Raw genomic sequence first — 21,592 nt, 5'->3', positions numbered from 1 at the left:
GTGTCATTGCTATGGGGTGGGGGTGCCTGGTCTGGTCTAGGTGGGTGCTACATGTCTAAGTAACATCCACACCAATGAATGCCAGGTCCAAAAGTTTCTCAGCAGAACATTGAACTGTCACAAGATGGTTTAAATGTCATTTACTTCTCCTGTCAGTGGTCATAATGTTGTGGCTGACCAGTATATGTTTCACCTGAGAGAAATTTTAAGTTGTCTTCGTACAACCCACACAAATCATTTGATTGGCCTGGGAGGTCTTTGCAGGATCTTAATCAGTTCCCAGCGGAGAGACTCTAGAACCAACTTATGCGCCTCAAAATAACTGGGGTCAGATGAAGCTGGTCTGACTTCCAGGCTACACATTCAGTTCAGTATCTGCAGCTGAGCATCTGCAACACATGCCGTCTGTCGCTCAGTAATCCATCATACCATGATGTTATATAAGTCCATGTTTACATGGCTGCATGTGAGTTGGTATTGTGTAAGAAGATTAAGTGTGCCAGCAATACACTAAAGGCCACAAAACTCAGCTTAGTTCATGTTACTGCCATGACCTGAGAGGAATAATAAAGAAGTCTGTTCCATGATAAAAGATAAAGTATTCACGCTGCTTAGTACAAAGTACTCGAATGCTTTAAGCTGGCCACTTTGTGTTATCAGTTGTATCGTAGATAATATGGGGGTTTTGTTCAATCTGCTGTTGGCTTTGTGCAGAGGAATGTCAGCTTTAAATGTCCACATGATGAACTGGTTCTGACAGCTGCCCATATGGTTGAAGCATAATGAGTATTGTTATTCGGAGGGGGTAAATCCGTAGGTCACGATCTCCGCCGGTCACCTCTGGACGTGTCTCTTCCAGGCTGACCTTCACTGTCGCTTCACAGCAGAGCCTTGCTGTTACGATTTCACTTGAATTCTGCACAAAGGGCAATGAATAGAGACGCATGTTGCATGGGCTCCATTTTAGGAGTGTGTTTTATGTTTTGCATTTTTAATTAATGCTGCAATCTGGGCCATAGAGACTGTGCAAATGAAAATGTGTAAATGAAAACCACTTTTTGAATATGTTGTGTCTAAATTCTCAAAAACTCACGCGTTTAAGCATTTATGAAGCAGAAGCTGTTGACACGAGTTTATTCTCTAGCCAATTCGACACCTCCCCCCTTCCAATCCAGTGCCGCACCAGTCGTGCCGGGTCAATTTGCGGCGGACTTAAAAATGTCAAACAGGATTGTCTTATTTGCATAATGCTGAATCTGTTTAACACCGCGCTATGTTAATGTAATCTACTGAGCCCGCTTCACGGCGCGAATTGTTTGATAAGTTCGCCCTTTAATAATATAAATGATTATGTCAATTTGTTAATTGTCGCCTTCTGTCTGCAGGGACTCTCTGCATTTATGGTCACATGAATGTCAGCGCTGCAGGCCAGATGCCGGTGATGGAGGAGCTTGTCAGTGAGAGGTGAGAATTAATCAACATGCATGTAGAATAATCACTGATTACGCTGCTTAATACACGACACAGAATATTGCAAAATGCAAACTTATGATGTTTAGGTTTTTCAGTTTTTGAAAAGTACATGCACTGTTATATTGCACCGGCCCTCTAGTCCTACAGTGTAGCCGTAGTTGGTGGTTCAACTAGTAGTGATATTTTAAGATGTAACCACTTCAGACTCCACTGGTGTGCCATTACACTTTAAGCATCATGACGACTAGTCGCTGATCACATGGCAATAGCAACATGGACGCCTCCTAGAAAACAGGTGAGGAGTCCGGTGGGTCGTTGGTTCATCAAGTGTGTGGAAATACTTCACTAAAGATGAAGTCCATACTCCCGTGACATGTCAGTCCTGAAATACAACTAAAGTACTACTGCAATGCATCTGAAAAGGCTAATGCTACCGCTAGGAGAGGAACGGTTCAAATCCTCCGGACAGCAGTCAATTAACAACTTCACCAAAGTCCTGTGGTAACAGCGAGAAGGAGGCTGCACATCAACTATTTGATACCAGCTACATTATCCCATCTAACAACAGGCTGTGGATTACTATTAAATGCTATTGATGGTGCTGAGGTGCTGCCTGTTTTTATACAGGGTATACATATCTGCATCTCACAGTATGTAGCACATGGGCTGTGTGTTCTCAGCATATGTATTCAGGTCAAGAATATAGATTTCATTACTTTCTACAGGTTTTTTATTAGTGACGTCATCAGAGACGAGACAGAACTCAACTTTGAGAAACCTGAACTTGTGCAACCCCTACATTAAAGTCCATTCAGTCAGTGGTGTCCATATGCTAAGCTCATAGCAACGTAATAAGCTTAAATTGTGCATTTGTGAATGAACGCATTACGTTTGGATTGTTACCACCGGATCAGCTCAGTGGTTTCGACTTGCACAGATGTTGGGAGGTATTTGTGGAATCCTTCCGTGTGCTGGGAAGTGGACTTCCAGGGGAATGTTTATATACAGACGGGTGATGAATGAAACGTACAATACACCCGGCACTCGTCATCGAGTAGATTATACAAATCGAATGTGGGACTCGGCAGGAGGCGTTAACGCCAGTCTTCCAGAAGTTGTTTTGGTGTTTGACGATGGCAAGGACTGATAAGACGATGCAATACAATATGATGACTACCGTACCAATGAAAAACTAAACGAAATTAAGTAAGCAGAGTTAAGGAAAAAAAGAACAAGGTTGAAATGGGTGGAATGGAGGCTGAACATACACTATGGACACTCATGAATATCATAAGTAATGGCAACTCCAATGGAGTATTTCTCAAAACGCTTTACAGAACCCAGACCCAGAGACCTCCAGAACACTACGGCGATGGTGACAAGACAAAAACTCCCTTTAAGCTAAACCTTAAGCTCATACGGAGGGACCCATCTGTTTGAGGGTCGGCTGGATAGAGACAGACATAAAAGAGAGTAGAGGAGGAACAAGATGATACATACATCTGATTAAAACATATACGCAGGATCTAAACAAGACACAAACAGTGGTGCATGTTTAATGTGAGACTGGTGATGAATAAAAAAGAATAAAGAGCGCTCATAAAGTTCCTGTTGTAGGAATAAACGAGAGCACAGCGGCATAAAACTGTCAGTGACAATAGTCGTTCTGTTAGAGGTGAGTTAGCTGCTATAATGTTTGGTGTCATAAGCTTGTTGGAGTGGATAACTATGGGTCTGATGGGGCCAGGAGAAGATCATTGCAAAGTATTGCTATTTTGCAAATTTTTTGCAGAAAAGACATCACGAGTAAGTAAAAGACCTGAGATATATGCACTGCACTCAAGAAAAGACCAAAGTTGTTGCACAGAATGAAATGACAAATAAGCAAAATACCTGAGATACATACAGACTGTGGTCCTTAAGAAGTTGTGCAGCAGCAGCAGTGCTCAGAAATGTTGAGGTTAAAGAGTCTGACTGCTGTAGGGGCCACTGTGGGTGCTGCAGTCTCCTGCATCCTCCTCTCACTTGGATGATCCACTGAGTCCAGAGGACAGGCCAGGATGGAGCTGGACTTACATTATACGATACACTGCCTGGCCAAAAAAAAAGTCGCCACCAAAAAAAAAAGTCACATACTCTATTATTTCATTGGACCACCTTTATCTTTGATTATACACACATTCACTGTGGCATTGTTTCAATAATCCTCTCCAAGGTCACCAGATTTATTTCCATCCAGTGTTTCATTCATTTTTCACAAAGATCTTGTATTGATATGGGAGAGTCTGACCACTGCACAAAGCCTTCTCCAGCACATCCCAAAGATTCTCAATGGGGTTAAGGTCTGGACTCTGTGGTGGCCAATCCATGTGTGAAAATGATGTCTCATGCTCCCTGAACCACTCTTTCACAATCTGAGCCCCATGAATCCTGGCATTGTCATCTTGGAATATGATCCATTGATGGAATAACCTGGTCATTCAGTATATTCAGGTAGTCAGCTGACCTCATTCTTTGGACACATAATGTTGCTGAACCTAGACCTGAGCAACTGCAGCAACCCCAGATCATAGCATTGCCCCCACAGGCTTGTACAGTAGACACTAGGCATGATGGGTGCATCACTTCATCTGCCTCTCTTCTTACCCTGATGGTTCTCCACTATCCTTCCAGTTTTTAATAATGCGTTGGACAGTTCTTAACCCAGTTTTAGTAGTTTCTACAATCTCCTTAGATGTTTTCTCTGCTTGATGCATGCCAATGATTTGACCCTTCTCAAACAGACTAACATCTTTTCCACGACCACAGGATGTGTCTTTAGACATGGTTGTTTAAGAAATGAGAAGCTACTCATTGCATCAGTTGGGGTTAAATAACTTGTTGCCAGCTGAAAGATAATCACCCATGCAGTAATTATCCAATAGGAGGCTCGTATCTATTTGCTTAGTTAAATCCAGGCAGTGTACATTATACACTGTATAGAGAGAAAACATCAACTAAATAAAGTTAGTTGCTGCTACACTGTGGAATGAAGCAGTCTCAAAAGTGTTCACATCAAAAATGAATCGACAGCCCTGGCTCCTGCTTCCAGGGCGTCCTCATCTTCAGATATTTGGTTCAGCGAAGGGAACAATAGGCAGCATGGGATTCCCAACGCTCCGCTCGCCCGCCTCTGTAGCTGTGTTGCCCCCGGGCTTGTTGGTTTGATTAAAACACTGATCCTGTTGAAACTGTTGGGAGGTCTTTTTATTTTTGGCTTTTTTTTTGCCCGGAAGAAAAGAGAGGGATGAGGATTTTTCTTCAATTATCACTCTGAAGGCGGAGATGGACTATTTTTCTTCTGGGTGGAAGCTTTGAGTCACAGACCCACAGGCTGATAATTAAAGAGAAAATGATCCATGGAAGGAAGAAGATACAGATAACAGATTACAAGATTGGAGAGACAGGAAAACAGAAACTTTTAGTAAGCAAGTAGGAAGGACAAGCTGAACACCGGATTTCTACACTTCTGACAATTATACTATCGTGCCCTTCCCCACTTTCTGCCAGCGGCTAGTTCAAGCTAAATGTGGCTTTTATTTTGTTTTGATCCCGGTCTCTTGCACAAAAAAATGACCTTTTTCCCAAAGTGCCAATGAGCGATTCGATTCAGAGCCCAACAGTACTGTAGAGACATCAGCACTTAACAAAAGTGAACCCATCACAGGATTCAAGACATGTGTTTTTAGTTTAAAATTGAAAACGCTTCTGCACTTTGTTTGATTTTGTTTCGATTGTGGAATATATACGTGCAAACTTTGGTGTCACCAATCTCTAAAACCAATCCAAAAAGAAATAAGGCAGGATCCTTTGGGAAATTTGCACGTGTTGGGTGGTGAACACATTTAAACTCAGGATCCAAGAATGGTGGTGTTTGCATTTTTTTTTTCTGAACAAAAATATGACAATACCTAAAGAAAATTAAATATAAATTAAGGTAACTCAAATGCTAAATTAAAGGTAAACCACGTCACTAATGCATCTGTTTTCAAGTCTCCCTATTAGTCTTTGCACAATACAGAAATAGGTTATAGACCCTTTGTTCCTTTGCAGGCAACACAGGTGTGGATTTAAAGCCTCCTGGGTGTGGCCAGGTATTTGCAAATTAAATTAAATTAAATTAAATCAAATTATTAAATTATTTTATGTTTGATTCATTGAAAAAATAATAACTAAAATGTCCTTATTTGCCATACAAAATAAGCTTAAATTGCCAACACTGACCCGATGCAGTAATTGGAAGCAAATCTTTTGAAACGGATTAATAGAAATGGATTTAAATGGATTTATAGAAATCTTATTACTACTTCCATGTAGATATTTAGAAGTTACCTTTAGTACCTTCAAACGAAATGGTTGACAACATGACTTCATTGTCAGAGGACGGCCGTGTTGGATTGAGGAAGGATTGAAATTAGGCAACGAGCGTGGGAGGCTGAGGCTTGAGAGGAGCTTGTTTATGAGACGGTACTTGACCTAGTTTTACGCCGTCATGTAGTGACTGGGATCCAGATCTCTTGAGAAATCTGAGGGGTGTTCAGCCAGAGCGTGTGACTTATAGTATGATGTTCTGTCGTCTGACACCGGCCCACGCAGCAGCCAAACATACGTACGCGGTAGGTGAGTGACACTCATTCATGCAGAAATCTGGGGAAAAGTATGAGGAGAGTAATCTGGGAGAGATTCTGCATGGTGTACAATTTAAAATTGGTTCCTCGCCCCACAAAGGGTTAAGAATGACAGATTAAAGATTTATTAAAGAAACAAGACAGATTCAGGATTAAATCATATTAAGAAAAAGAAACATTTAAAATGTGTCGTTTGTGTACTAATCTTTTTTCTGCCTGCTAAAGACAAATTCAAATTACACAGGTTGCAGGTATAGATGAGAAAAGTTGCATTATTGTTTGAAGAAGTTGCGAGACAGCAATTTTCTTCGACATTTTGTGAATGGTGGAGACTCTACGGTCGCTGCTAACCTCCCCAGAAATGTAACTACACGCCACGGCAACGCAGACCACAAGAGCTGCGATTGGTCCGCTTGGTAGTAGCGTGTTTCCGCTTTAGTATTTCCGGCTGCTTCTCCATCACCGCAATTTTCGAATTGATTGTTTTGGATCAATAAAGATGGAACACATGGAGGAAAGGTTAACTGAGGAGGTTCAAAGATGATCGGAGAAATTTGCACGACTCATCTTAGGCAGAATTCCAGCGAAAGTTTCAGTCGCCATTGCTGAAAGTGAAGCAGGAAGTAGAAACAAAAATTAACCCGACTGACAAAAAAGACACAGCGCCGACTAGAGTTTGGGTGGAGTTGTTACAGAGCGAGCCAGACGGACGAATGCACAAGTATAAATGACTTGTACCAGCAAAGGCTAGGTACGTAGGTTACGGCGTCTCAGTACTTTAAATGAGCCTTAAATTACAAGGAAGCAAAGATGTATCTAGGATACGTGTACCACTGCCTGAAGTCTTATCTCTTATTTATCAATCATCCTGCCGTTTCAGAGATAATTTTCCTGTTATACATTTTACAACAGTTCCTGCTGTGGTGAGTGTGATCCACAGCACGTACGCATTGCTGCACAGGTTTTTTTTTAATTTTACATTTGCTTTCAGCAGTCTTTCCTCATGGCGTCATAGCACTATAATTATTTCATTTCTTAGGATCGTAATCTGTCGTTAACTCCATGAATGCTCAGATTGCACCTTCCATGAACACAATATTTAGGTTTAATCTCTCATGAATGCATGTTAAACTCTTTTAAAGTGGCCGTCATCCAAGAGTTTTGCAGCACTAACGTACTCTGATTGCTTACTTACCCAACGTGGCTCACAATGCAGAATCTAGGTCGGCATTGTTCAGCGTTTGGATTGGTGGACACCTCAATATCAGGTTGAGATGATGCATTTGTCATATCCCACATTTCTTTTACGTAATAATGCTGCGTAGGTGTGTGCAGATGGTCCCTCCAGTCTATAGGATCGCTGTCATTTGCCACCTTTAAATCACACGTACATTACGTAAACCACATGTATAGTTGCAAACAAATTTATTCAGCCTTATCTAATGTTGCAGGTTTTTGATTAATATCTTGTATTTATCTAATATCTTATTACGGGAGGTCTGCAGTTAACACTGAAGTCATGCAGATCTAAATCCCTCCACCAGCAGGTTCTAAAACAACACGTTCACATTTTGTCAGAGCTGCTGGCACGTCTGAGATGCCCCAGGTGGCCTTTGGCGCCGGTGCTGTGAAATCGACCCCCCCGCTGCAAGATTTGTTGGAAAGAGCAAACACTTTGTAGCTGCTGCAAACTGGAGATGCTCCTGTGTGTTGCCAGAGTGTGTAGAGGAAGGTAGGAGGGCTGCTGGAGGCGATGTAGTGGCAAAGACTTTAATCCAGGAGTCTTGGGTTTGTGTCCCAAGCAAATTTCATTTCATATTTGGACGAAAGTTGTGCATATCTCTACGATGTGAGTGGCTTTGACAAAACATCATTACTGGGCACACTGGGAATGAAAGCAAGCTAAAAAAAAGTCATGCATTTCCGGGACGACTTCAAATCCAAACTTAGCCGCCTGGAAGCCAGACCTACTTCCCCACCGTCAAATCTTTTGTAGCGGAAAATTTGCTCAGCTGGGAACTGATTATGCTCTGGTAAGGATCTGCTGAGCCAATCAAATCATTCTGTCAGGATTATATGTTATATGCACAAAAGAGTAACAGCGATGTAGTCATACATGTCATCTGAGCCCTTTGTTTTCAACTAAATAGTTCTGAGTGCTTGGAGGACTATCCAGTTTCATGCAGAGATATAGATTGTTTTCTCTGTATTGCTTGAAAGCATAGACTGTATATAAATATGGACAACGTGTCTCCATTCTATTGGCCAAAATGACGCTATTTTCCTTTGACATGGGCGCCGCCATATTGCGACATTGGACCCAGAGTCTGATCAGTACAGTCTGAGAGTGGAGCCATGATATCGATGCCCTGACCACACTTCCTCCAGACTCACTTGTGTTTTTGTTTAATTAATACCACGCTTATGACCTATACTGCAGTCAGTCACCAGGGGGGCTCTATTTGCTTTAGCTTCACTTCTGAGGAGCAGTTCATCCATCTTTACACTGTATTTGCTTGAAACACACCTCATAATGAAATACTGTTGTTATGCTGTAACGCTACCAGACTCCTAGCTTGATATACTCTACTTTAAAACTCAAACGGCAGCAAAATCTTTATCATCTAATTAACCGTTTTGCATTCCCTCTAACCCGTGGAGAAGATCAGTAACATGATACAGAATTACACAGGATTGTGTTTACAGTGAGGGCTGGTACTGCACATCCTCAGCTCAGGCTGCTCAACAACGAGTCTGCACCGTGACTGCAGCTTTAACAGATACGCTGTCACTGTGACTGATGCATTCGCCTTTAATCGTTGCTATGTTCACTATGAGCATTGTTCGTGTTGTGTGTAGCAGCGGTGGATTTGCTGGCTGAGGCTTGTATTGAACTACTGAACTTCTTTAATGCATTGGTAACACATTTATCAGGGAACCAACACAAGTTCAAATAGTGACAGCTGGACGCCTCAGACTGAACCACAGACTGAACCACAGACAGAAGAATCAGACGTAGCTTCGTCTAACCCTCGCCCCTTCAGTCACAGCCAGGCAGAGCAGTGCTCACAATCAGTGCTTCTGTACTGTTTGATGTTGCCCTTGTAAAATGTGAGTAATGAGCAGTAAATGCTTCACGCTAAGTGTTGCATTTGGTGCAGGTGTCTGTTCTCTAAACTAACAGTGTAACCGGAAAAAACATGCCAGCTATTCACATAGATCAAAAGAAGAACGAGTTACTGCGAAGTGGTGCAGAATTTAATTCTTTGCGTGCTAAGGCCATCAGTGGCGTTTTCAAATGTCATTGCCATTATGAGAATGTCTTTAAGGAACTTTTGCCATTTTTCATTTTTTTTGCCGTGTGGATTTTGCATCCATTCTGTGAGCCCAGTGTTTACGTCCACTTTAATGCAGGAGCTTTCCATCACGGCACGGTGCTGAACTGAAACAGTGCATCCGTGATGTCTGTGGCGCACGCTGCATCTAAAATTGATCTTTCTTCTCTCCCGCCCTATTTTCAGTCTTATTCAGTTTATCATACAGTTCAGGTGTGAGTTATAGACCGAGGGGTTTGTGCAGAGCATTTTGAAGTTGCTTTGGAAAACCACCCAAATATACAGTGTATGCATGTGTGCATCGTCTATTTTAAGCGTATAGTATAGGATTTGTACATTAAGTAGTTGCAGAATTGCATGGCTTAAATTACAAATAGCACTTAGAATTGGTCTATTTTACTATCTGTGAGAGGAGTGTGTCTCCATGCCGTGTCAGGTTTTTACTATCTTTAACCAGCAGGTAATATTTCACGTCAAACACATCCTGCTTTGGAACAGCTCATGTCAGGACTTTTATGTAACTGCCCTGCACGATCATCCTGGAACAGGCGAGTCAATACGATGCAGTCAGTCAGACTCAGAGCGATCAGATAGCAGCCAGCCTCTCCTCCCATTTCCACGAATCCGCTCTGTCGTTTACTTTCCCTCTCCGCATCACTTCAGGTGTCCTGTGACAGATCCTGTTTTCTGGATGGTTGCATTCAACAGGAAAGCTCAGCCTCAGACGGCATGAAACCAAACACAGAGCCGGAGGGAACGGGTCGCCTCTGGCCTCGTGGGTTACTACTGTACCTTTGTCGGTTGTCGCCTGGTTAGTTCAGCTCATGCAGCTCGTTTTTCGTATTTGAAAATGTTGTTAACCACACAGAGACATAGCAGGAGATGGACGAGGGGACTAAACTACACTCTGAAGATGAGGATGTTCTCCTAGTCCTGTTGAAATATTATGGACGAGATAATGTTGTAACAATCTGACACACGAAACAGGAAGGAAATACAATTATACATAAGACACACATAATAAAACTGTTCTCAGGAATTACGTTACAAAAACAAACTTAAATACTGAACATGCAAATATGACCATCAGTCAATAAAGATCTATTTACTGTGTCAACATACAAGAAACAATGACGAACTTCAAACTCATCAAATATTAGTAAAAGGTTTGCAGTACGTTACATAAGTCTAGTTAGATCACCAACACAAAACAATATGAATGTTTTTTAACCACTTTAACGCAGACGCAGTGTTTTATCTGAGCATGCAGTATCTTTGTAGCCCGGAAGCCAGACCAATGTCCCTGTCCATGCATTTATTTATTTTTTTTGTGGTCCGGAGTCTCTCTTTTGGGAACTGATTCTGCTCCTGCAAAGACCTGCTGGGCTAGGCAAATCATTTGGGTGGTCTTTATGTGCTGATTGACAGAAGAGGAACAGTAATCATACACGTCATCTGAGCACCATTGACTTGGTTTACAACAAACTGGTTCTGATTGGTTGCAGGACTATTCAATTGTGTACAGTGGTATTCTTTTCCCCTCTGAATTGACTGAAACACGCCTCATAATGAAATTATAAATGGCGTATCACGCATTCTCATATCCTGATAAGAATGGAGTCTGGCTACATCAGGCTAGCACCTTTAAAGTTATTCTAGAAAATATTCTGGACAGCGTTTGTCGTTGTGTTGGATTTTAGCAATAAGATATATTGCTAAACTCAATATATAATATATATAAGAGTATTAAAAACTTCTTTAAGGTATATTTAGAACGGGTTAAAAAAGGGATTCATTTGTGATTAATGCACATTTACTATGAAAACCATGCGATTAACCGTGACTAAATCATTTAATCAACTGACAGCCCTATGCATAAATTAATAGACGTTTTTGTTTAAATGGATAAAAGTAAAAGACATTTAAATGTGCAGCCTCTAGGATTACGTGTAGTTTTGGAAATTAAAACTTTATTTATACACTTATGGAACAATCATGGCCAAAAAGATCCTCATTGAGACTAGTTTCTGCCAGTGGCAATATCAGAAAATTTTCTTGACTCAGCATTTACCATATTTTACTTTCTTTAACCTTCACAGGCCTGTACTTTCATCCACGCATGCTGTTAGGAGCGTGGATTTTAAATTCAAATCATAGTGATGTCGCTTTGACTTCGCTCCTGAGCAAAGTTCGCCTGCCTTCAAGACGTAACCTGTGAGGAAAACACTCGGGAATAAACATAAACATCGACTCGAGCCACCTGTGGATAATCCTGACACATCGATTCTCTGCCGCTGCACCGACGGCAGCTCACAGCACAATCCGAGTCCCTTTAACTTCATTTCTATCCGTCCATTCAGGCTCTACCTCTGCCGTTTTTAGTGGCTGTGTTGCAGAGAGTGTGGACTTGGCAGGCAGCGCGGTGCGTCGTCACTTTCTTTCACAGACTTGAATAATTCATTCGGCAGCTGCTTACATAATCTCAATATGAAATCCTCCATTCATGTAAAAACCATTTGCTGATGCATGAGGCAGGGCGTGCGCGCACACACGCGCACAAACCACAGCGCTATAAAAAATGCAAAAAACAAACAGGATGCTGGGGCTTCCTTTCAGCTCAGGCTGCATCATATCTGTGAACTGAAGCACGATAATGATGCTGTCAGAGTCTCCAGCGATGAAACTGAAATCTGTCAAGCTCCTGAATCCGTTCTCCTCCCAGACGGAGAGGAGGCTGCAGGAGGTGGAATGTGTGTGAGTGTGTGTGCCCATAAATGTGTGTGTGTGTTGAGCGCTCCGTTATACAGTGTCTCCAACCCGTTTCCATTCATGCCCGACAAGGTGATTTATCCCACCTGTCACTGATAGCACTTCCAGGCACGTGCCGGTTCAGCCTCCAGTGCCTCTTCCTGCTCTTTGATGCTTCCCTTTTTGGAGAACAGCACACAGCTTAAAAAAACAAAACAAAACAAAACTCAGTCGGCCTGTTCATTCACAAGTCTCACGTCATCTCGTCCCGAAAGTTCACTGTGGATGTGGCTACCACTGAACACAAGCTCCTGTCTTCTCAGGTTGTTTTGTACTAAATTTAGCTGAAGCTATTTTTAAAATTTGATCCAGTGACACTGTTTAATAGAGGAGGGACTGATTGTAGAAACACACTCAGTACACACTCACACACTTGTATTTTACAAGCTCCCAAATGACAGACCAAGAAACTGAGTGCCGAAAACTGCAGTTCCTCAAATGTCCACTTGAGGCTGTCTCCAAAAGTGAGTCAATCCCCACAGACCTCCACAGAGCGATGTTTTCTAAATTTAGATTAAGGCCTTTACATTAAAGCACTAAACAAAATATCAATCTAATATTGTTTGGCAGTTTTGGAGCCACGTTGTAGTTGACCCACCTACACTTCCTCTAGACTCACTGGTGTTTGTGTTTAATTATTACTATGCTCTGTTCTTGTTGGACTATACACTGTACGTATTTATTTATTTTTCTTACTCTCACGTTCCTATGGTACAGCGTCACGTAGCGGTTGTCAGTGACGACTGTCAATCATCATGATGTCACATCCTGTTTTTATAGCGTCAAATAACGACACTTGAACATGCATCAGCATTATATCAACTACCTAAAATAACAGAAACCATCCCTGAAAACAAGATTTGACGTGTATTTTAGTCTTTTAGTCTGGTCCAAGTCCCGCCAACTAACATGGAGGGGGTGGAGCTTATGACCTATACTGCAGCCAGCCACCAGGGGGAGCTCCACATGCTTCGGCTTCAGTTTTGAAGAGCTGTCGTGGTGTCCACTTTTTTTTTTACAGTCTATGTATCAGCTAGCTGGTAGAAGTCAGGCACTGCCAAGATGGCAACTGCCAGAGCCACCATATTGAGCTTCAAACTCAGGAATGACATCCACAAGGTTTTATCCATCTTTATAACTTTATATATGTAAAATAAAACATGTTAGAAGCTTAAAATTTGTCGCCATGACATGTGAAATGTGCTTGAAGTGACATCAATGCGTAACAGCTGCCAGTTTCGTTTCAGTACAAAATGAAACATGAACAAGAACCTTCGTGAGGCAGACTGCAGCAGACTTATCACATCATGATCATCTGAGTTTCTTTTCAGTCAGCTTTTAACCAGGCAGTGACATACTGTGTATCATGGCTGAGCTGACAGGCCGACAATGGGGCTGCCTGTCACCCGTCAGGAGGGCTCCACGGCTAAACGCTGCAGATTTGTGCGGTGACAGTGGCGATTCAGTGTCAGTTTGATCTGAAGATGCAGCGCCTCATAATCATCTACACGTGGTGCAGGCCTACACTAAGATGTGGCCCCCGTGTGAAGCCACGGTAGAAGTTCCACTTTCCACTCAAAGCAGACCCCCAGGCAGCTGTTTGTGTCGACAGGCTGTTAACCGTTTAGCGGCACACTGCGAAGCTCTGGAGATGGCTGTCTGGAGGACGGTTATGAGGAGTAAAGCTGAGGAACTGTGAGATAAATGCTGAAGATGCTGCTTCTGTATAAATATTTAACGCTGTGTTATGGTTTCTCAGAGACTTCTAGCTGTCAGGTGTAAAATGAGGATAAAGAAATCCATAAATGGATAAAGAAGTACGTAAAGTGCTGCACTTATTACCCTCTTTGAGTATACGCTCCTGTTTGTTGGCAGACCTTCTGGCTTCTATATAAATCAGGCGGCCACTAAATGTAAATTCAATGTTGTAACACACACTTTACAATGCTTGAGCTTGTGTTTTCATTTTCCTGCTTTCGTCTCATGCATCATTTGTCGTTTAGGGGCGGTGAATGTTCACTCTGCAGCACAGATACAGGACAGAAGCAGGATAAATGAGGGAGGAAGGGTTATTAAAGCAGCTGCAGGGCAGAAAATTCAAGGTCTACTTACACTGATCAGGCATAACATTATGACCACCTTCTCCCTTGTGGTGACTCATCAGAGAATGGACATGGGCCTTCTGAGGGTGTCCTGTGGTGTCTGGCAACACAGTGTTGTTAGTGGGGGGCCTTTGAGGGGAGGGGCCTCTGAGGATCATCCCACAGATACTTGATCAGTTTGGGATCTAGTGAATTTGGAGGCCAGGTCAACACCTTGTGCTGTTCTTCATGTTTATTTGAGTTGTTCCTAAAACGTTTTTGTGGCTGCATCCTGCTGGGGATGGCTGCTGCCATCAAGGAGTGTCATTGCTATGGGGTGGGGGTGCCTGGTCTGGTCTAGGTGGGTGCTACATGTCTAAGTAACATCCACACCAATGAATGCCAGGTCCAAAACTTTCCCAGCAGAACATTGGACTGTCACAAGATGGTTTAAATGTTGTTTACTTCTCCTGTCAGTGGTCATAATGCTTAACGTTTGCTGGAAGTGTTTTAAAAGAATGAGGAGTGGACAGTAGACGAGGAAGACAGGATGGAGGAAGGGACAGTGTCTCCTCACTGTGACCTGTCAGCTAGCAGAGTGTTCTCTTGGCCAACACTGCAGCACTTGTCCACTCTAACTACCCTTCCTCACCTGGGAGGCAGCTCATTTGCTCAACTAGACTCTCGCCGCCTCCAACCTGGACCCGGACCACGCCGACTCCCTCTGCAGCTAGAAGGAGTCTTGTACAGTGAGACTGGTGTTCTCTCGTTACTGCCCTACGTTGTCGATGTGGTGCTCATTAACTTGGATGAAAGGTGCTTGCACAGAGGCACACTATTTTAATGTTCCTCCTCCGCCGGTGACACCTGCTCCCAAAGACAGCAGTGATCCTAGTTTCTGGAGGGCCCGAGGCAAAGATGTACGTGTTCTGTCCCGCTCCTGCAGCAAAGTCTGTCACAGGGTTAGAAGGGGACCCTTAGGTGGATGTTGTGGATTATTTGTTGATGCACTGTGTTGACTTCATGGGTTTAAGGGTATTTATGGTTGTCATTGCAAAATATGCCAAAAGTAGCCATCTAGCAGACCCCTTTCTCATTTTGTTTTGCACAGGGTCTGTCCTGACCGTGCACCACTGCCTGTAAACTTTACAAAGGGATGCTTTCATGCCCATAAACCCACATTTCTAAGCTTTCAGAGAGTTTAGTGAAACTAAAATCTTCATAGAAAGGACAAACTTGACAAACTGGCCGCGCTGCATCCAGCTCCTTTAATGCCGTATCCGAATGGAAATGACATTTTCTGGCATTACAGTCCTGCTTAGCTGAAAGCTTCAGGCCGGCTCACTCTGGAATCGTGTCCTCTTCCTGTTTTGTGCTTTAAAACATTCAGCATACATTACTTCAAACAAAGGGGCTTAAAATGCAAGCAATATAAAGTTCATGCACTGCTGATCACGGTTCATTTAGACTTCGCCCTGACGTTGCTTTGGATGGAAACATCAGAACAAAGATTTAATGTGTCTCCAAATGCACCTATATTCAGTCAAAAACAAACATACTTCTCTGTCCCCTCCTTCTGATTTGCAAGGTGAAATCATTCAGGAATCTGGACGTGTCTTAGTGTCGAGCTCTGGTTGTGGTTTGGCGGAGGGGGGCTCACTTGTCTTGTCACTTGTGATCCTGGGAGGAGATTAGAGGATGAGTCTGGCGAAGAGCGGCGTTTTCTTCCTGATGATTATCAGGTAGATATGACGGACGTGTTCAGTGTACCTGCAAAGACCCAGATCCTCTCTGATGACATGCAGACTGAAAATGACACATTTAGATAAGACACATGACTGATTCTCCGCAGTCTGTCAAAAAGACGAATGAGCATTCAGCCGGAATGCGGTTGGCTCTATTTTGTTTTCCTCCAGTTTGCAGCTCTTCTCTCGTACTTCTCGACAGTTTCCTGCAGCAGCGTCTGTTTAGAAAGTGATTCTGTGTTTACACGGCTGTGAAGTGGCAGAGACAGAACCGTGAAAGCAGGTGTAGTGTTTCCTCTCGACGTTCCATTCAGAAAAAAGGACACCTGCTCTTTTATTACGTGTTTATTTAAAACCGTCACGTGACAGTGCAGTCGGCATCGATTGTTAAACCGCTCGACGTTTTCTGTGCACGCAGGTACGCCCTCAAGTTTTTCTCAGATATTAAAAGGCCAATATGTTGACTTTTGCTTTCTTCATTTTTTTGAAGCTTTAAGTTAATTAAAGTTAAGATAGATGGATAGATAGATGCTTTATTAATCCCAAACTGTGAAATTTGAAAGTTGCAGCAGCAATGTACAGGCACTCGACACCACACATAATATATAATAAAAAATAAAATAAAATAAACAATAAAAAAAAATAAAAATAGAAAAACAAAAAAATACATATACACAATATTTACAAGAATTATAAAATTATAAAACTTCAAAAGTTTCCTGTCTGCAGCCAACGACGGAGCCAGCCTTCCTGATCAGTCCGTTCAGTCTGTTGGCGTCTCTGGCTGCAACGCTGTTCCCCCAGCAGAGAAAAGAGCGCTGGCCACGACGGACTCGTAAAAGATCTCCAGCATCTAAATAAAAAAAAAAAAAGAAAGAAAAGAAAACTATTTCACCATCGTTTGCTGCAGAGTTGCTCTGACGTTAAGGCTGTTGGAGGTAAATAACAAAATTAAAGAGACTAATGATCAGCTCAGAATCAGAATCAGAATATTTAAACAATTTCCCTCAAGGATTAATAAGTTGCTCCCAAATAGTGACAGTTGCAAGAAGACGGAGTCCGAAAAATAAATAAAATATAAGATGCATAAAAACAAAATATTGCACAAATTATTCCCATTTTGCAAAGTTTAAATGGTTGCAAATAGATTATAGCAGAGTCTGAAGTGTTTTAACTATCAGGTTCAATACAAGGTCAAAGTTGTGCACCTTTTCATGCACTCATGGATTTTTGCTGCAGATATGTGCAGGAAACTCTTTCCAAAACAACATATTTACATAGTAACACGTCTGTGACTGAACTGCTGGCGTGTGATGGGTTATGTCACCCTCAGTTTGAGTGTCTCACCATCCGGCGACCAGCGTTTGCAGATGTGTAGTTCTGTATCTTTGCAGCGTTTCAGACCTCGGTTTGAGTCCGTGCGTGAGAAGCAGACTGAGGGCTGAATATGTGCTTTACTAAATGAATATGAATGGAAATTAAAAAAAAAATAAGTTTCTGTTCTTTTTGTAGATTAGCAGTTCCATTTCCCCGACGTTCGTCTGAGAGCACTTTGTACGTGTCGGTTTTCTAAAGCGTCGAATCTGAAAGGCAAATAAAGGCTCTTCTGCTGCGTGGAGAGCAGGCGGGTGAGCGACCCAAAATTAAGGCTAATTTCCCAAATCTATTTAACATTCACCGAAGGGCGGCTCGGGAAGGAACCTGGCTGTCCTTCAGCTGGAGGACCAGCGTTCAAGAATCTGCTGAAGTGTCCTTAAGCAAAACACTGGGCTCCTGCCGCCTCAAGGTTTCACCACTTAAGAGCTCAGTGCAGATCAGATATTAGCTTGTAAGGTGCGTCGCTGGAATGATCTGATTGGATTTAGATTTGAGCAGATGTTTGAAGTTTGTGCACCAGAACTCTTCACGTTAGGGTTTATTTTTGATTATGCAGCACATGCAAGTTATAGCCAGGTGAGTTATTGATTTTTAAAATGTAAACTAAACAAGAACTAGTTCAAAGTTCATCCAAAAAGCATTTTTTTTTCAAAAAAAGGTAACAGGACTTGTAGAGGTTTTTGAGAAGACGTCTCACTCATCTGAGTAGCTTCTTCAGTTCTAGGGGACTGAAGGAAAATAGGTTTCACACATATTTTCCTGGTAACTCATCCAGTCAGAAGGAGAACATTTATGCTCCTTTTGATGATTATAATCATCATATAATCCTTCATTCAGTTGCTAATTTTATATATAGTCGTGCATAAATTTGACTCACAGTGTATACGTCATACATAAAAACATCCCTCACACTGCCTGTAATGTACACAGATGCAAAAGTCTTGATTTTGGCGCATTAATAATCAAACATGACCGCCCTAAATGAGAACGGCTGTTCCTGCTTCCATGCTGCCACCTCTCCACTCTGGGCTCCGTCTCCCTCCCGATGCACCGTCCAGCTCCCGAGCCAGAAAAGTGGCATTTTCTCCTGGCGCTCACGCTCCAGGTTTGTCTGTTTTTTATTCGGTGACTCGCTGTCGGCTCGACCGGGGCCGAGCAGGAGGAGGTGGGGTGGGGGTGTCAGGAAGGATCAGGCTGCACAGATGAGCTGTCGGCTGCCACCATACTGCCGCCCAGACCAGATCCAGATGCACAGTGAAGGGTGCAGGTGGCTCCTGGATTATTTTCATGTCTCTGCCAAGTGTTGCACATGTACGACTACTTTGAAGCTGCTCTAAACTCGAAACCCTAACTCCCCCTGGCCCCCCTGTTTAGATGCTGTTTGCACCGGAACAGTTTTCCCCCATCTCTGTTCAAAAGAAGATTAAAAATGTCCTGCAGCCAAAATGCTTTTAAATAAATACATAAAAGCTAAAATGTAGAAAAAGGTAAAAAGTAGATAGAGTATTCTTGTTCAGGTTTGTCCAAATTTAAAACTAGTTTTGTTATTTTTAGGCTCTATTTTCTTCAGGCAGCTTCCACATTTTGTGTCAGTGGTTTCGGCAGTTTGTGCGACAGTTGTCAAAGTCCATCTGTCAGCAGCAGAAACACTTAGACTTAGGCTTAGGGTTAGACTTAGACTTTAATCATCCACAAGGGACATTGCTTGGTCACAGTAGCTCAGTTGCACATAAAACACTGTTGAGAACCACAAGTAAAAATCTAGTAAAATTGTATACGCAAAAATTTACAAAATTTGCATATGAACAAATGTACAAGAAATAGAGAATATAAAGAAAGAAAAGAAATACTGCAGCCAAACTAATGCACAAACGAATGGTGCGTTTACAGTTGCTAAAGAAGCTTGGAACTGAGTGGCGGGACCTCTTCAAGAAACTCTACAAGTCCAGTTGTCCTTGTTTTCAGCTTGCTTTTTTTGTGTATACTTACCCATACTACCGTGACATGTCAGTCCTGAAATACAACTAAAGTACTACTGCAATGCATCTGAATAGGCTAACGCTAATGCAAGCAAAGGACTGGTCCAAATCCTCTGGACAGCAGTCAGTTAACAACTTCACCAAACGTCCTATGGTAACAGAGAGAAGGAGGCTGCACATCAACCATTTGATAAAGTTATTAGAGCTTTAGCTGCTATCCCATCTAACAACAGGCTGGGGAGTACTATTAAATGCTACTGGTGGTGCTGAGGTGCTGCATGTTTTTATACAGCCCATACATATCTGCAGCTCATAGTATGTGCAGTAGCACATGGGCTGTCTGTTCTCAGCATATGTATTCAGGTCAATAATACAGATTTCATTACTTTCTATTGTGTTGTTTTTATCACACAACAATACTCAGATTGATGCTGTACATATGCAGAATAAAAGATGTGGAGTAGACGTTCTCTTACAGTAGGTAGTCATGCCCTTTAGCACTGCACTGCTTTACTTTAGCAGGATTTTGAAAGTGCCTCTGAGCTGCAGCAAACAAACCAGATAAACCATTTAAAAACACGCACTTTATCCTCGTTTCTGTCTCGCACGCGTACTCACACTCTCGCCACAGGATGCCTCCTGTCCAGATGTGTAAAGTGAAAACCACTTTGACTGACATTTGACCAGCGTGAACTCCTCTTGTTTCGGCACACGGCGGCTTCTTCACCCGCTGTCCTTTACCAAAGAAAACAGGTAACCAGGCAACAGAGAGGACACTCACATCCAATCAGCAGCACATGTGAGGCAAGATCTCTCATGACACGTGGAAATAAAAGGAACGTGCGACTCCGGATATGCGTTTAACTCTTTAGCTCTTGGTGATTTTGCACCATCGAAACAATCGATTAGTAGCTTTGCAACTGTGCAACTCTTTGAGTAATGTGATAAAACAACAAGCAACTAAAGAGTCAGACTGCACAGAAAGATCGAAAGCAACGTGCAGAGAGTCAAAGTCTAACACAGCGTCTGTCTCAGTGAAGATCCTCCTGTCGTAACACAAGCCTGTGGTGTGTGTGTGTCCTTCATTCAGGATCTTTGCAGGGATTCAGCCGGTTGCATGACCTGCAGGCAGATCCTTTACAGTAACAGCGTAAACAATTTGCCGATAGAAACCGATTCATTCCAGTGCATTATGTTATGCGTGCACGTCAATGTTCATTCGTCCCATTAACAGTGTGAATTTCACACTAGAACAAAGACAGCAGGCGGGGCGGGGGGGCTGGAGTTAGTCCAATTAAAACAAATTAACCGGAACAATGAATCAGAGTTCTACTTCGTGGTGGAGAAGAAATGAGGATGAAAGCTTAATGTTCTTCATGCGGAGCAGCAAGCGGCAAGAGTCGCCGTCCTCTGAGTATCTCGTGTTATTTCAAGCCAGAAACTCAGTCTGCTCCTCTGTAATTGTCAGTATTCACAACTTTTGCACAAATAACAAAAGGCGTCTTCAACTTTTTCTCAACTGCAACTGCGGTGTGACCTCTCGTTTGTTTGTTTTTTTCTGTCTAAAATAACCCCTGTGAAGGTGTGAAGTGAACATTTCCTGACACATCAGTTGTGTTTTGAAACTAGAAAATCGCTGTCTAGACAAGTAGTTTCCGATGTTAAATGAGACACTTCCTAAAAATATCAGTCTACTCTTATTAAACTCGTGTAGATGCAGAATGCTTGAATACATACAGCCTGTGCGTTATAAATAAATTAAAGACAAACATGTCTAAAACAGCTAAAACATCTCAGGGTCAACTATTTACACACTTCTGGAGGACGACATCGATGAAAGCTATTAAAAAAATGAATAATCAACCGAGTTTAATGCAACAATGCAATGCAAAAAAAATCTGAGAATAGTATTCGTTTCACACAAGATTTTTTCCACTCAGAGTTCATGGTGTGACTTGTCTCCCTAGAGAAATGCTTTTAGATTCTGTGTATTTCAGTGAAAGAACTTTATTGTGTGGTTCCGGTGACTTCAGAGGAGCTCTGCAGCTTGAAAATACTTCAGGGGATACGACACCCTTGTCCCATGTGTCCGTGTCTGTTCCATGATTCACAGCAACAGTAATTTTC

At 42.4% G+C, this 21,592-nt stretch overlaps 1 protein-coding gene across 1 annotated transcript in view; it reads left to right on the top strand.

Annotated features, from left to right (window-relative positions):
• Positions 1–1,405: 1,405 nt before the first annotated feature.
• Positions 1,406–21,592, top strand: part of htr4 (5-hydroxytryptamine receptor 4) — a gene marked incomplete at its 3' end in the record, with an annotated part of 126,740 nt that continues 106,553 nt past the window's right edge. The window contains exon 1 of the mRNA XM_084549967.1: positions 1,406–1,464. Within this exon, the coding sequence (XP_084406093.1) occupies positions 1,409–1,464 (56 nt within the window). The 5' untranslated portion in view covers positions 1,406–1,408. The remainder of the gene's footprint in view (positions 1,465–21,592) is intronic.

The sequence above is a fragment of the Chelon labrosus genome (genome assembly GCF_963514085.1).
Source record: "Chelon labrosus genome assembly, chromosome: 8".
NCBI classification, from domain to species: domain Eukaryota; kingdom Metazoa; phylum Chordata; class Actinopteri; order Mugiliformes; family Mugilidae; genus Chelon; species Chelon labrosus.
Note: the sequence above shows the minus strand (reverse complement) of the source record. Positions and strands in the feature narration are given on the sequence as shown.